The sequence below is a fragment of the Chanodichthys erythropterus genome, chromosome 20 (assembly GCF_024489055.1).
Source record: "Chanodichthys erythropterus isolate Z2021 chromosome 20, ASM2448905v1, whole genome shotgun sequence".
Classification (NCBI taxonomy): domain Eukaryota; kingdom Metazoa; phylum Chordata; class Actinopteri; order Cypriniformes; family Xenocyprididae; genus Chanodichthys; species Chanodichthys erythropterus.
In genome coordinates this window covers 37,174,647-37,191,714 of record NC_090240.1, presented here as the reverse complement: position 1 = coordinate 37,191,714, position 17,068 = coordinate 37,174,647, and the positions used below count along the sequence as shown (strand labels likewise).

At 38.8% G+C, this 17,068-nt stretch overlaps 1 protein-coding gene across 1 annotated transcript; it reads left to right on the top strand.

The window, feature by feature from the left end:
• Positions 1–494: 494 nt before the first annotated feature.
• On the top strand, positions 495–16,859 carry atp1b2a (ATPase Na+/K+ transporting subunit beta 2a). Its single transcript, XM_067370990.1, has 7 exons — positions 495–834; positions 9,201–9,329; positions 9,413–9,517; positions 10,572–10,777; positions 12,854–12,913; positions 13,579–13,674; positions 13,774–16,859. Exons 1-7 carry the CDS (start codon positions 735–737, stop codon positions 13,936–13,938), a joined length of 861 nt encoding a protein of 286 aa, XP_067227091.1. The 5' UTR covers positions 495–734; the 3' UTR covers positions 13,939–16,859.
• The last annotated feature ends 209 nt before the right edge of the window (positions 16,860–17,068 follow it).

Sequence of the window (17,068 nt, the reverse complement as noted above, 5' to 3'; positions counted from 1 at the left end):
TTGGCCGTGTGATTTCTCACTGAAATGATCTTACAGTAGCTCTTAACATGTTGTTCTTTACTGCAGAGATGTATTTGCTGCTGTTCTATTTATAATAACAATGTTCTGCCCGGTGTCTGCTGCGTCTGTACATGATGTTCCACCATTATTCATGTCATTGAAACCAGAACCAGAAAAACAGACTGACAGACAGACAGACGAGAGATGTGCTTTCCTCTTCATGACATGTGGATCAAGATACAATTGATTAGCGAGAATAAATAAACTCCAGCATCACCTGCGTGTGACAGACAGACGGGCGGATGCAGAGCCTCTGGACCAGAAGAGGGCGGAGCTTGAAGAGAGGGGAGAGATGCCATTGGCTGCAGAACTGCTGATGGAGTGTGTGTATTTATGTGTGTGTGTGATGGGGGAGGGTGGAGGATTTCGAAGCTTCTGTTCCGCAGAAGATGGGGTGGGGTGGGGGTGGAGGAGGAGGGGGGGGGCGGGGAGATTTTACCGGGTGCGCGTGCGCTCAGCGCGTTTTTACCGCAGTATCTCTGGATTAGTGCGCGCGCTGCGGCACTCCGCTCGGTTCACAAACGGTGAAGAGAGAGAAAATCCGCCCGACCGAGCCGCAAAACGAAGCGAAATAAAACAAAACTGCCCTCTCGCATCCATCGGCACGAGCCGTTTCATCGCGTTTATTCTAATTGGTTATAAACGCAGCGCGCGCCTGAGAATCTACCGGAGACATGGCCAAAGAGGACGAGAAGAAGGATTCCGGGGACTGGAAGGAATTCTTCTGGAACCCGCGGACGCACGAACTGCTCGGTAGAACGGCGAGCAGTTGGGGTGAGTGTCCGCCGGTGTGTGTATGTGCGCGTTATATAAGGAACATGACGGGTCGTGTTATTCCGGTGATGCCCTGATGCGCGAGCGCAACCGCCGGTATTTCATTCATTTCAACCGTTTTACCGGAACGTGTTGCGCAATGCGTCTGCTGGGCAGCCGTGTGTGTGTGTGTGTGTGTGTGTGTGAATGCACCAGGCCCTAATGTATTAAAGGACAATCTGACGATGCTTCTGCTGCTGTTGCGCGCTCTAGGGTGTGCGCGCGCGCTCCTCCGTGTGCATTAAAGGTCAACGGGTGCAATGAGATTATGTGTTATAATGAGGAAGCATCGGTCTCCGTGCGATCATCGCTGAACAGATCACACACACACACAACCAATCATTCCGATCGCTAATCGATCAGCGCGCGCAAGGTTATCGGCGAGTGTCCTCGGCTCGCGCGCGCTCACGTGACGTGACGTGATTTTGCTCATATCCGGAGCAGCATCATCCATCAGCGGTTATATAACGATATATGCACACACACACACACACACACACACACACATCATGTATATATATGTGTGTATGTTCACTTCTGTCTGCGCTGTCTGTCACGTTTGTTTGTGTATGTTATTTAATATGCGTGCGTATGTCATAGTAATGCATGCATTATTAATCACTTCAGTGCACATCTGGTAAATGACTTTTAGCTGAGTCATTGAGTGTGTGTGTGTGTGTGTGTGTTGCACAGAGAGAAATACACACACAAATGACCTGATGTGTCTCTCATGAGTGTTTATAAATAAATTAATATAGTATTTTGCCCACTGGAAAACTGTGAACAGAAACTACATTATTATATTCTACTGTATGCTTTTAATAAGCATAATTAAATTTAATTAAGCAGCACCAAACCCAAAATGCAAAAGATATGAGTTCTGTCATATTCATTCATAATATAGACCAAATATGCAAATTTATCATCATCACATTTCAATGAATTTTGATGGAAAAGTCGAGGTGGATACACACATCTGAATGCGTTTAGACACATAAAATCATAATTAAACTGCACTATCTGTTAATTAATCCACATTCAAAGTAATCAATCAAATTCTGCTGATACAGACCAAATCAAAGGCAGATCAGTGTGTGTGTTCTTGTTTAACCTACAGTACAAGGACCAAGATAGCAAAACCTGAATTTTTTGACCTTGTGGGGATATTTTTTTGATCCCCATGAGGAAAAGAGCTTATAAAGTGATGTTTTCTGACACTGTAAATATGTGATGGGCAGGTTTAGGGGTGAGAATATACAGTTTGTACAGTATAAAAATCATTTTGTCTATGGAAAATCCTCATAATTACGTGTGTGTGTCAAATTATGTCAGATGAGTTCACTGACCAGCTTTCATATGTGTTGCGGCATCTGATTGGCCAAGAGCATCGATGACATCAGTGGCAGAGCAGCCAGTGAGAGAAGAAGACACTAATCTGACTCCCATCCCCCCACTCAGAGAGAGAGAGACACTGATGGGGCGACATATAAGACAAAGACCTAAAATAAATGCTAAAAAAATGGAAGAGATCAAAGAGAGAGAGAGAGAGAGAGAGAGAGAGAGAGAGAGAGAAAGATAACAGAACGAGTATAATAGCTAGAGAGAGAGAGAGAGAGAGATTGATAACACTGTGGTTTTACTGTAAGAGGATTTACTCACTCGCAGTCTGTCCTGACATTTGCTCAGTGATGGACGAATGAGAAACACGCAGATGACATGAAGATGGAGTGAATAGAGGGGAATCTAGGTCACATGCACTGCCGACATTATCACAGTTCATCTGAATTATTACACGGCACTCAGGAATACTTGATTCTGATTGGTCAAGACAGTATTGCGTTTGTTTGTGGTTAGATAGTGGATTATGCTGGTCATTAATGTGTTTTTTTTTACACCTGTGGTTCCTCTGCTGGACACATCTATCTATCTATCTATCTATCTATCTATCTATCTATCTATCTATCTGTTATGTGTTATAAAGAAAAGAGGAATAATGCAGATACTTCTAATGCATTTACATATTTTACACTTTGTATGTATATTTCCAATAAAAATCTTTACAAAAAAAAAGAAAAAGAAAAAAGAAATGACTATTATTATCTTAACTATTAAGTATCACCATTTAGTTAATACTTTTAAATTTGGATTGTTTTCAATCCAAGGGCTGAGTAAATATAGGACAGAACACATGTTGGGTTAATTTTACCCAGTAAAATGGGTTGTTTTTTTTTAACCAATGGGACACTCCTTTAGGTGACTTATATCGCGCCTGTATGTAGAAAATTAAATGATATATAGAACAATACATTTTTTTAGATAAAATAAAACGCACACAATAACCCAAACACTGGGTTACGCTGGGATGTTACGTCTGACCCAGGAGCTGGGTAACTCAAAAATCACCTAAACACTGGGTTACACTGGGATGTTACGTCTGACCCAGGAGCTGGGTAATGCAAAAACCACCCAAACACTGGGTTACGCTGGGATGTTACGTCTGACCCAGGAGCTGGGTAACGCAAAAACCACCCAAACACTGGGTTACGCTGGGATGTTACGTCTGACCCAGGAGCTGGGTAACTCAAAAATCACCTAAACACTGGGTTACACTGGGTTGTTACGTCTGACCCAGGAGCTGGGTAATGCAAAAACCACCCAAACACTGGGTTACGCTGGGATGTTACGTCTGACCCAGGAGCTGGGTAACGCAAAACCCACCCAAACACTGGGTTACGCTGGGTTGTTACGTCTGACCCAGGAGCTGGGTAACGCAAAAATCACCCAAACATTGGGTTACGCTGGGATGTTACGTCTGACCCAGGAGCTGGGTAACGCAAAACCCACCCAAACACTGGGTTACGCTGGGTTGTTACGTCTGACCCAGGAGCTGGGTAACGCAAAAATCACCCAAACACTGGGTTACGCTGGGATGTTACGTCTGACCCAGGAGCTGGGTAACGCAAAAACCACCCAAACACTGGGTTACGCTGGGTTGTTACGTCTGACCCAGGAGCTGGGTAACGCAAAAACCACCCAAACACTGGGTTACGCTGGGATGTTACGTCTGACCCAGGAGCTGGGTAACGCAAAAACCACCCAAACACTGGGTTACTCTGGGTTGTTACGTCTGACCCAGGAGCTGGGTAACGCAAAAACCACCCAAACACTGGGTTACGCTAGGATGTTACGTCTGACCCAGGAGCTGGGTAACGCAAAAACTACCCAAACACTGGGTTACGCTGGGTTGTTACGTCTGACCCAGGAGCTGGGTAACGCAAAAACTACCCAAACACTGGGTTACGCTGGAATGTTACATCTGACCCAGGAGCTGGGTAATGCAAAAACCACACAAACACTGGGTTACACTGGGTTGTTACGTCTGACCCAGGATCTGGGTAACGCAAAAACCACCCAAACACTGGGTTACAATGGGTTACTACGTCTGACCCAGGATCTGGGTAACACAAAAACTACCCAAACACTTGGTTATTACGTCTGACCCAGGATCTGGGTAAAACAAAAGCTACTTAAACACTGGGTTGATACGTCTGACCCAGGAGTTGGGTAACGCAAAAACTACACAAACACTGGAAAAATAACCCCAAAAAATGACCCAAAAGGCTCAACCCAGGACTTGGGTAGAAAAAAATAACCTAAGATTTTTTAGAGTGTAGTTCAGTCATGAAACTCTAGATGGCGCAGGCTGATGGTTCTTTACATGCAATCTGCAAGAAATCGCATCAGTCCTGCATGGTTCTAGCTGATTGGCCTCTGCTGATCCTGCAGCCAATGAGATGCTTGCTGAACATTTATATAGCCTGGTTCAGTGTTTGCTGTAATCTCTGAACCCCTCCACCTCCCCAGCTCCACCTGCCTAGATCTGCTACAGGATTTATGTCTGTCTATTTATGCAGCAGCAGCATGTTTGTGTATCTATTAGCAGTAGCAAGTCCATACTTACGAATAAGGCAGCGGTTCCATCCCATGTGTTCAAGAGTACAAAATCATCACTTCCTGGGAAATTGGCGCAAAATATCTAATATAAACGGAAGAAACTGTGGCTCTTTTTTCCTCCAACATAAATGAGTTGATCTCAGAGCGTCAGACGAAACAACTGCTGTTCTCTTGCGTTCGGATGCTGGTGTTTGGGAACAAAATCCTGTGAGACGCTTCTGGAAGGAATTAAACCAAATGACAGACTTCGACTCAGGTGTTTCAGAACCACCAAACCAACATTTGAGATGCAGCGATGCCATTGGTCCACTGGTTAGTCCTGTTATCCAATCACATCTTTTGTGTGAAATCAACTTCAAATTTGGAACACAACTTGGTTAGATGTGTGGCTCTAATTTTCTAGAGTGAAAATTGCCATTTTCTACATCACAAATATGTGACCAATCCCATCACGTGTGGGCGGGGCTTTTCCACACTGACTTTCTATGATGTTCAAAGTGTTTCTAAGGATGCTGATTTTCAGAAAGCATCTGTCTGACGGTAACATTAGCATATTAATTACCGTTATGTGTCCGACATTGTAGAAAGTGATACATAAAACACATTACTCTTCCACTTCTTCTTCTGAATCAGTTTCTGGTTCAAGCATATATGGCTGAATTAAACCAGTATTTCCATTTGCCACTGTGCAGCGTTTACTACAGTTGAGTGAGTGGATCATGTAGTCTGAGCTGGAGTGATTAAGTGGAGGCAGGGACTAATTTGCATATTCATGAACCCAAGTATACTAAATGAAGCAATATAAATATGCGTCAGATATGATGTGCTGCGCTTTCATCACCTGAATATTAAACAAATCTGACAACCCGTGCATTTCACACCCAATACTTTACTGTAGTTATTTAAAACCTTTGAGAGAGAATTCTTCTGTTTGACCTTTAAAGAGGCAAACCAACAAATCACTGAAAAGGTTAAAATCGATTCAATATATGCCTTATAAAAAGCAGTCATCAATGTCCTATCAATTTTAAATTTAGCTAATTTCTGCAGACAATAAAGTCTTTGTTGGCTCATCGTACACAATCTATCGGTATTCTCTGAACGATTTAGTTTATTATCGATAATAGTACCTATACTTATAACTTTCAACCAGTTCAATCAAATGATTATCAACAATAGTAGCTGCTGTCAGGTCAATGCACATGTCCTTGGTTTTCCCAGAATTCAGAAGTAGACCCACCTCTCGACATCAATTTGCAAAATACTCGACAATAGGCCCGTGTTCTCTCTCCTCACCAACCAACAAACTTACAACAACTGTATCATCATCAAACTTAAGACTTTACCGATTCTCAAGCTGACTACGACACTCATTTGTGTATAGGATATAGAGGAGAGGAGAGAGTACACACCCCTGTGGGGAGCCAATAGATGTAATTATAAGGCCTGACAGAACGCCATTAATTCTTACCCTCTGAGATCTAATAATAATCTAGCAACCAAGCGGCCATTCTTGCATCCACACCAAAACCCGTCCTAAGCTTGTGAACCAACAAGCCTGGTCGAATCGTGTTGAAAGCAGATGAAAAATCTACAAATAATAGCCTTGCGTGGTTACTACTACCCTCCAGATGTTAATACAACAGGTCCATTAAGGTCAGTGTTGCATCCTGCACACCTCTCCCCGCCCTGTTGGCAAATTGCATCGGGCCGAGAAATGGTTTTGTTTTTTCCAATAATACCTCTTTTACTAATTTTTCAAATACCTTCATTACTAATGGTCTATAATCTGTCAAGCCTTTAGGACAATTATTTTTTGCTGCTGGAATAATGATCGACTGTTTCCAAAGTTTTGGTACATACTGAACCTCAAAAGACCAATTAAAAATATGAGTAAAGATTGGACCCAATTCTTCTGCACACTGTTTCAGAGCCCTATCTTATTCCATCTGGACCAGGACTCACTTTAATTTTACATTGTTTAAAAAGATTGACTACATTTTCTACATTAAAAGAAACAAATAAACTTCCCTCTTGAGAGGAGTTATAGAACTCATGCCTTATGCCACCATTCTGCTCTTCAAATCTAGCATAAAATGTATTAAAATCCTCTGCAAGGGCACTATCTAGCTCATAACCGGTTACTTTCACTTGTTTTCTACATCCGTTATTTAGGCCCGTCATTAATTTAAGACTATCCCATACTGAGCCCATATAGTTTGTTCTTAATTTAATCTCCACTTTTTCCTTATAACGTATTTTTGCCCTCCTAATATCTTGTCTAATTAATTTCTGTACATTTTTAACTTCAAGCAAATCCCCTTGTTGAAAAGCAGTTCTTTTCTTAATCAACAGACCCTTAAGATTGGTACTCACCCATGGCTTACTATTTGGATATATCTTAACAACTTTCTCAGGAATAACAGAGTCAACACAATAAGTTACCCAGGAACTAACCACATCATTAAGCTCATCAATATCAGCAGATGAATCCATAAAAACCATAACAAAACCAACCATTCCATAAGGTATAATCAAAACATCCTCTTAAACTCTCAATAGCATCATCAGTCCAAGATTTCACAGTTTTTGTTTCAACTTTCCCCCTCTTCAGTTCAGTAGTATAACATGGAATTAGATGAATACAATTGTGATCTGACGAACTCAAAGGAGGTAAGAGAGAAGCTTTGTATGCACCCTTAATAGAGCCATAGCATTGGTCCAATGTCCTTTCATACCTAGTTGGACACTTTACATACCCATACATGTTCTGATTTTTCCTTTAGACAATTATTAAAATCGCCCATGATAAAAGTATCTGGGGATAGTGACTGATATTTCATAAAACTCTTCTCAATATACTCCATAGCCAAGTTCACATTCGCCTTTGGGTGAATCTACACCACAGACACAAAAATTTGGGGAAACTCCCTAAGCAGATAATGAGGCCGGAGGGATAACTTGAGCAGCTCAATGTTCTTTGTACATAGTTTCTCTCTCACGACAACAGTCTTGCACCAGCGTTCCTTCACATATAAATAGTCCCCCTCGCCTCGCGTCTTGCCAGTTATCCCAGAGTCGCGGTCAGTTCGAAATGGGCCACTAAATCCATTAATTAGAGTCCAATTTCGATAGCCAAGTCTCCGAGATTGCAAGCAAACAACTGTCTCTGAATTCGTGTTGAAAACGAACATGTGCGTGAAGCTCCTCAATCTCATTGCGTAAAGACAGAGCGTTTGCTAACATAATAGATGGAAGCGGTATTCGAGACAGCGGTCTCTTTCTCAATCTTTCACCTCTTCTCCCTCGCTTCCTCGGTTGCTGACTCGACCCGTTAAAGTGGGATTTAGAGTTGATTCCATCAGCAAAGACACTCGGGAAGGAGAAGTCCACAGGTGGATTCACCGGCGAGAGATTCTCCCATGACAACAACAGATCTCTATCGTAGAGATCTGTATACATAAATATGTATACTTAAAACTATACTTTCATGCACTAAAAAGTGGGCCAATTTTGTCCCAAGTAGTAATGAAATAGTATACTTACAAGTATGCTACTAATAAATTGATATTAGTATACTTTCTACATAGAGTATACTTAAAACTATACTTTTATACACTAAAAAGTGGGCCAATTTTGTCCCAAGTAGTATTTAGTACAATTACAATTATACTATTAGTACTTTGATATTAGTATACTTACTACATAGAGTATACTTAAAACTATACTTTTATACACTAAAAGTGGGCCAATTTTGTCCCAAGTAGTAATGAAATAGTATACTTACAAGTATGCTAGTAGTAAATTGATATTAGTATACTTTCTACATAGAGTATACTTAAAAGTATACTTTTATACACTAAGAAGTGGACCAATTTTTTTCCCAAGTAGTATTTAAATACTACACTTATAAATATACTACTAGTAAATTGAAATTAGTATATTTACTACATAGAGTATACTTAAAGCTATACTTTTATACAGTAAAAAAGTGGGCCAGTTTTGTCCCAAGCAGTATTTAAATAGTACACTTTCAAGTATACTACTAGTACATTGATATTAGAATACTTACTACATAGAGTATTCTTAAAACTATACTTTTATACACTAAAAAGTGGGCCAATTTTGTCCCAAGTAGTAATGAAATAGTATACTTAAAAGTATGCTACTAAATTGATATTAGAATACTTTCTACATAGAGTATACTTAAAAGAACTTTACTTAAGCATACTTTATAAAATGAACAAAGTATATTTAAAGTATACAGGTAAAAGGTTAACTTTTTAACGTTTTTGTGCTTGTATATGTGAAGGGTTAGAATCAATACAGTGAAGTATTGAAATAATAAACACATGTTCCTCTGTGTGCTGCAGGTCTGATTCTGTTGTTCTACCTGATCTTCTACACGTGTCTGGCTGGCATGTTCTGCCTCACCATGTATGTGATGCTGCTGACGCTGGACGATTATAAGCCCACTTGGCAGGACCGTCTGGCTACACCAGGTACAAATACACAATATAAAGGCATGCACAAACTGATGCCATCACCTTCACATACAGTCATGCAACTTTGTGTGTGTTTCTAGGCATGATGATTCGGCCAAAAGGAGAATCTCTAGAAATCATTTATAATGTGGAGAAAACAGAGAGCTGGGACTCATACGTTCAGGCCCTGGACAACTTCCTCGCACGTAAGTCAATAGAGAGATGTGACATTTTTTAGGAATTTTTCATGTGCTTTTGTCATTTTTATTAGTTTTTGTTCTTTTTAAATATTACTATTTAAGTTTAATTTATTATTATATCAGTTTTAGTTTTAGTTTTCCAGTTACACTCTAAAAAAATAACCTTAAAAAATTAAACAAATTTACACAATAAAATACCATTTTCCACCATTTTTACGGAAACAGTAATATACCGTGAAAACAATGCATTCTGGCAGATATTATTTGTCATTTTCGCGAAAGTAACCTATAGGCTACTTTCTTGAAAATGACAAATATTACCCAGAATGCATTGTTTTTATGGTATATTACTTCTGTATATTACAATGCATTCTGGCTAATATCTGCCGTTATTTCCCAGAATGCATTGTTTTTACGGTATATCAATGTTTCAATAGAAAATGGTATTTTACTGTGTAAATTTGTTTATTTTTTTACAGCTATTTTTTAGAGTGAGTAATTTTAGTGCTTTTTAAACATTTAACCTTTTAAACATTTTATTTCAGCTTTATTTCAATAAACAATTTTTTAATAGTCTTAGTTAACAGTAATATGCTACATTATTTATATATTATTATAGTTTTAATTAATAATTTGATTTGAGCCTTTTGATATTTTTTGTTTTTGTTTTAATTTTTAGTTTAGTTTTTAGTCTTTATGTTATGTGCTTTTGTCATTTTTATTACTTTTCATTCTTTTACATTTACATTTTCATTCTTTTTTTAAATATTTTGATTTATATTTAATTAATTTTTATTACAGTTTTAGTTTTCATTTATTTCCAGGTCAACTTTAATCTATTTCAGGTCTATTTCAAGAAGAACATACAATACAAAAATGAATAAATACTGTAGTAGATCTATTTCTCATTGTTAGTTAATACCTTAAGTAATGTTAACAAATGAGACCTTATTGTAACATGTTACCAATGTTTTTAATAGTTTAAGTTAATGCTAATAATCCCACTACAGTAACATCAGAAGATGGAACAATAAAGAAATCTTCTTCTGTTTTCCCGCAGCTTATAATAACTCTCAGCAGGTGATGAGCAATGATGCCTGCACCCCAGACCAGTATTTCATCCAGGAGGACAGCGGGGAGGTGCGCAACAACCCCAAACGCTCCTGCCAGTTCAACCGCACCATGCTGGAGGATTGTTCCGGAATCAACGACCGCACCTACGGCTACCAGGATGGCAAACCCTGCGTGCTCATCAAACTCAACCGGGTAACTGGCCAATCACAGCACAGATCATTGTAACGGAGGTGCACACCACACTATAGATGATTTCAGTATGTAGTGGATGTTCAAAGCATGCAAAATTAGCCATAACCTCTTCTCTGCTGCTTCACTTTGGACTCTTTCCACATATTAGTAATTATAATAGTAATTATAATTATATATAATTATATTTATAATTATAATAATTACAACATTTTAGTAATTATAATAAATTAGGTGTCATTCAATACCTGTGAAAACCGGTTTGAAATGGAAACGTTACTTAGAGGCTCAATTTTTGTGATATTAACTTCAAATTTGGAACACAACTTGGATAGACGCATGGTTTTGATTTTCTAGCAGTTTTAGAGGCCAAATTATTTTGTAAAATATATATGTATCAAGCAGAAAATGTTTAGTTCAGTACATTTGCTTTACTGTAAACTTACAGACGTAAACTGTGCAGACGATAATACGAACACAAATTTGAGCTGCGAATAGCAGCAGAAATCATGGGTTCACAGAGATCATCGCCCGTTTGCGGCGAACCATTAAGATTTCAAAACATTTAAAAACAGTTATAACATAACGAAGCCTCATTTATTTAAATCAAATGACTTTGGAAGTTTGATACATGCTCCAAATCACTGGTTCAAAACAAATGTTGTACAAAGGTTTCTAAGCTTCACAAAGCATTGTTTCAAAAGCGCCCATCACTAGCTCAGTTACTTTTTGATAAAGTGCCCCTATTATGCCATTTTAAAGGTTCCTAATTTAGTTTTGGAGTCTCCTGCAACAGATTAACATGCATCCAAGGTAAAACAAAACAAAACACATTAATTGTCTCATAATATACATTGCAGCATCAACATTTCTCAAAGAGTCTGAAAACGGTTGGTTTAAAGACTCAGTCTCTCTAAACCTCGCCTTTCCAAAAGCCTGCTCTACTCTGATTGGTCAGATGTCCCAGTCTGTTGTGATTGGTCTACTCTGCTCTGATTGGTCAGACGGTCCAGTCTTTTAGACATTATTTGCAAGAAGCCAATGAACACCATAGGCTGGCATTATGCAAATTTGTTACAATGTTACATAGGAATCTACAACCTGAATTCCAGAAATGTTGGGACGTTTTTTAAATTTGAATAAAATGAAAGCTAAAAGACTTTCAAATCACACAAGCCAATATTTTATTCACAATAAAACGTAGATCACATAACAAATGTTTAAACTGTGAAATTTTACAATTTTATGCACAAAATGAACTGCTACAGGTCTCAAAATAGTTGGGACGGGGCCATGTTTACCATGGTGTGGCATCTCCTCTTCTTTTTAAAACAGTGTGAAGACGTCTGGGCATCAAGGTTATGAGTTTCTGGAGTTTTGGTGTTGGAATTTGGTCCCATTCATGCCTGATATAGGTTTGATGAAAGAGCTAGTTGGCATCTGCAGATGGCACGGCGGATTGTGTTTACCGACAGTGGTTTCTGGAAGTATTCCTGGGCCCATTTAGTGATGTCATTGACACAATGATGCGATGAGTGATGCAGTGTCGTCTGAGGACCCGAAGACCACGGGTAAAGGTCTTCGGCCTTGTCCCTTATGCACAGAGATTTCTCCAGTTTCTCTGAATCTTTTGATGATTTTATGCACTGTGGATGATCTTTTCAAAATTTCTTGCTTTTTCAGCCATTTGTTGCCCCCGTGCCTACAGCAGGCATCAAATTTGAAATGAGCTCATTTAGCGGATAAAAGTGTAAAATTTCTGAGACAATTTCTAACAAAATTAAACATTTGTTATGTAATCTATGTTCAATTGTGATTAAAATGTTGGCTCATGTGATTTTAAAGTCTTTTAGTTTTCATTTCATTCAAATTAAAGAAATGTCCCAACATTTCCGGAATTCGGGTTGTAACAGTTTCTCATTTCAGCAGTTCAGAATCGATTCTTTCTTTTAAGAGCCAGTAATTTTATTTGTTGTGCACTTTGATCTTTAAAACTGTGCAGACTCTTTAGTCTTTTTGATGATAAATGAAGCAGAAAATCAGCTCTATGTTCATTCACGAGTGCTGACTCTTCTGCAGGTGATTGGGATGAAGCCAAGTAAGAACGGAACAGCTCCGTACGTCACCTGTGGAGCAAAGGTGAGTGAGATCTACTGACCTTCAGCCAATCATCATGACAAACTCATCACTAACAGCCAGTCAAGCATGAATTATGTCTGTTCACTGCATCCCTCCATACTCAGAGATATAAAGATGGAAATGAGTGGGTAAGAAATAGACTAGAATGCACACTTAGCGTCCCATAAACCCTAACCTTAGAGTAGTACACATGCTGAATTAGTGCACACCCTAAACTAGTGCTGGACTCTCATGCTTTCAGTGGTTAGTTGAAGCGTTGCATCATGGTTCTTTAGTTTCTATGGTTTAACTATCTAGTTACTATCTATAGCAGTGGTTCTCAACCTTTTTGTGTATGTGTGATTGAGTTGTTTTTTCCTCCATATTCTCATTATATCATACTATATGAGCCATGAAAGCCTGATGATGCTCAACAAAAAACTTGTTGTGCATATAAACTTATTTAATTGTATAAAAGTTTAATAAACGGTTCCATTGAATATAGACATCATAAGTTAGGCTTTACAGAGTTAAAATCAGGCTTCCTCCATATATCCAGGTTTTCAAAGACAAAGCACAGTTGTTGAGGGGGTAAAATAAAATAGTTTATAGCTATCTTTTAAGTCATCTGGTTGAGAATCACTGTGCTTTACGTCGCACTGAGATTTCTCTCTTTTTCCGTGTAGAAGGAGGATTCGGAGAGCATCGGTGAAATCGCATACTTCCCTCCAAACGCAGCCTTCAACCTCATGTACTATCCATACTACGGCAAGAGAGCACAGGCAAGAACACACACATATATATGTATACACACACGCATTCACTCATACGCACTAATGTGATTATATATGTGTGTAACCACTCTGTGTGTGTTTGTTCAGGTGAATTACTCTCAGCCTCTGGTGGCCGTGAAGTTCACAAACATCTCTCTCAACACAGATGTCAATGTGGAGTGTAGGATCAACTCTAATGCCTTCACTTACTTCAGCGAGAGAGACAAGTTCGCTGGCCGCGTGTCCTTCAAGCTGCGCATCGACAAAGTGTAGAGCAACTACATCTGCCACACACACACAAACACACACACAGGAGATTGTAGGAGGAGTCAATCATATCTCAAAGTGTTTAATGTATTTGTCTGTCCTCATACTCGGGTCTACATGATGATTTCTGTGTGCGTGCGTGAGTGCGTGTGTCTTTGTATCTCTGTGTGTTTCGAGTACTCTTGACTGTCATCATACCCAGCTGATATCGTTCCAAAGTCAAATCAAGAGAGCAGGAGAATATCATCGAGCCTTTCTAAAAATCTAGACAAACAATTCAGACATAATCATGAACAATCCAGTGAATTCAGAGGGACCACAATCATTTGAGAATTTAGATTTTACGTAAAGAAAACTATACTTTTATAATTGTTAAATTATTTTCATGGCAAACGTATTTTCCACATTTGTGCTTAATTGTCATGAAAATAATGTCAAATGTGAAAAATCCGGCCCTAAAATAAGCTTCATTTTCTGTATGCAAAATATAACATCTTACTTATTTCTTTTGATATTGAGGTGAAATGCGACTTGGATTCATTCGTTTAGTCTATAAAAATAGCTTTTATGTGACTTGAGTGTGTACACAAATTAGACAAGTCAAATCAGCTCAAATTCAACGTCATTTATAATAAATAAAATCTGAATGAATAATGAAATGCGTAGATAAAAGTGCTAATATGATTTATTAATAAACAGAGCCATAACTTTCCATATCCGTCACAGTGAGATATATTGCGCTCTTAACCTGATATCTGTTTTAACCATCCATCAGTTTATTTATTTATTTATTTATTGATGAATTGAGGTACATTTATGATGTTATTTATTTATTATCTGATTCGTGGTTTTTATTTTTTATATGACAATGTTTGTGAAAACACTTTTGTAACACTGTAATGTTCACAAACGCACACACACACACACACACACACACACACACACACACACACACACACACACACACACACACACAAGCTATGTTAAACTGAAACGATTGGCTGAAGTTCCGCACACGCTCAGATTGCACTCAACGATTTACACATTAGCCAATCAGCTTTAAGCTGCGCCATATCAGTTCGCCATTTGTTTCACGATTAATTTCCCCAAACGACTAATAATGTATTTGCTCCATTTTGTCCAGAACGGTTTGACCCATCTTTCTAAATGTGTACACAGCAATACCTTCTGGTCCAAGAGTGTACTGTTAATACTTGTAAATAATACTGAATCTGGGGTAGTTAACGAAGAGAGTAGTTACGAAGAAAAGAAAAAAAAAGACAAATTTGCCAATCCAATATTTACTAATGTAGATGAATGAACATAAAAATGTGTTTTTCTTCCCAAAAAGTGTTTTTTTAATTCATTTGTTGTTGAGCACATCATGGGTTAGCTGCACTTTAGCACACAGCGAGAAAATGACGCGAACATTAGATGAATATATTTCTCAAAACTTTAGTTCATTTCTTCTTAGCTTTGGTAGGATCTTAGATTTTTATCATGTGATTTGACATTTGGATGTTCAAGGGGATTCGAGTCAAAGCCGCCCTGATTAGCGAGCAGGTTATCGGGAAGGTCTTAGCGTAGTGATTATTAGCGAACCACTAGCCTGCAATTGTCGATGTGCAGGCGGCCAGCCTGTTTGTTTTCTTTTCTTTCGTGTTTTTTACAATCCAATCCTTAATTTTGCCCCCAGTTGTGAATGTGCTGTGTTTCTACTGGGTTACTGCCACAGTGTTGTGCATTTGAAACATTTGAGGGTGTGTGTTAGAAAAGTGTGGGAAAAAGAGCCAAATGCGGCCAAACATTTAAATTAACGTCACTAGTTCATCCGTTGCACATCAGAACAGAACTTACGGGCCTGATGTTGGGAACAGTTCAATGTTTACAAAAGAGCAGTGACTAATAACTAGATTAGCCGCGTGCTAAACTTACGCTGCCTGCCGTACGTTTACTAAGATCTACTTCACGTGTGCTGCCTGACCGCTCTATGTCATGGAATAGATTTTATATGTTTTTAGGATATGGTAAATCGAATTACTGCACATTCTTTTCAACTTATGTATTTTAGATGCAGCAGCGATGGATGCATCGCTGCATCGAGCGTTTGTATACCGCTGTGTGTGTAGATCACTTACATTTTCATACGGTTTATTCATTTCCGTAAGACGAAATATTCAGTCAGGCAGGAATTTGGGACATCACCATTGAAACGGTGCATGATGTCATATGTGTAACTGAGTGTTTAGGCGCGGTCACATTTACCGTTGCTCGGCACAATCTCGTGGGCGAATTCCAGTCAGGAATTTGCGCGATTGGGAGTTTCACGTGAGAGCGAAAGTGTTCCCCATGTACATCTCGCTCGTGTACGAGTTGGTCATGTAAATGTTCTTTTATGGTATTTTACCGTGAGCAGTTCTTCATACATTGCTACGCTACTGCCCGCGAAATTTCGCCCGAATTTCGCTAGTGTGACCGCACCTTTACAGCTTCAATTGAACCTACACGCTTCTGACAATATCATTGATGACACATGGCGAAAAACACGGGCTTACACAAACAATGGCAACGACAAACACACCTGCGCTACTAAAAACTCATTACAGAGTTTTTCCACTCACTCACACACACTGACGGCACCTTTGAGCTCTTTGTCCCCGTCTGTGTTTCTCTCCAATCCAATAACGCGACACGCTCGTCACTTTGAGTTTCGCCGGATGACTGCTCACAGGCTCATCCCGGTTTCTCATCTGTCCTTCATAGTGAGACGGTGTCTTATTCTTTCTTCACTCTCTGTAAAAACACTGCTCAGAAACTAGATGTATCTTATTAAATATCCTGAATATACTGTTATATATTGCCTGACATAAAAATTGTGAAACTTATATTCGAAAAACAAATGATTATCATTATAAATGAAAAATGGAAACAGGAAATAAAAACATTTTGTGTTTAACAAACATTTTTGGTCTTTTTTTTTTTTTTTGTTAAAAACACTAAATGAAGCATGTCATATACATAGTTCTGTCATGAAACTCTAGATAGGTCCTTAACTCTGCTTGCAATCATGTCCTTCTCTATAGGGAACAGCTGTATCAGTAGCCAATGAGCTCATTGCTCAATCTTCAAATACTTG

What these genes read in the sequence shown, in the direction of transcription:
- atp1b2a (XM_067370990.1), top strand. Translation starts at nt 735, where the DNA reads ATGGCCAAAGAGGACGAGAAGAAGGATTCCGGGGACTGGAAGGAATTC. An exon ending in TAGAACGGCGAGCAGTTGGG is followed by an intron (nt 835 to 9,200) that starts GTGAGTGTCCGC and finishes TGTGTGCTGCAG; the next exon opens with GTCTGATTCTGTTGTTCTAC. An exon ending in GGACCGTCTGGCTACACCAG is followed by an intron (nt 9,330 to 9,412) that starts GTACAAATACAC and finishes GTGTGTTTCTAG; the next exon opens with GCATGATGATTCGGCCAAAA.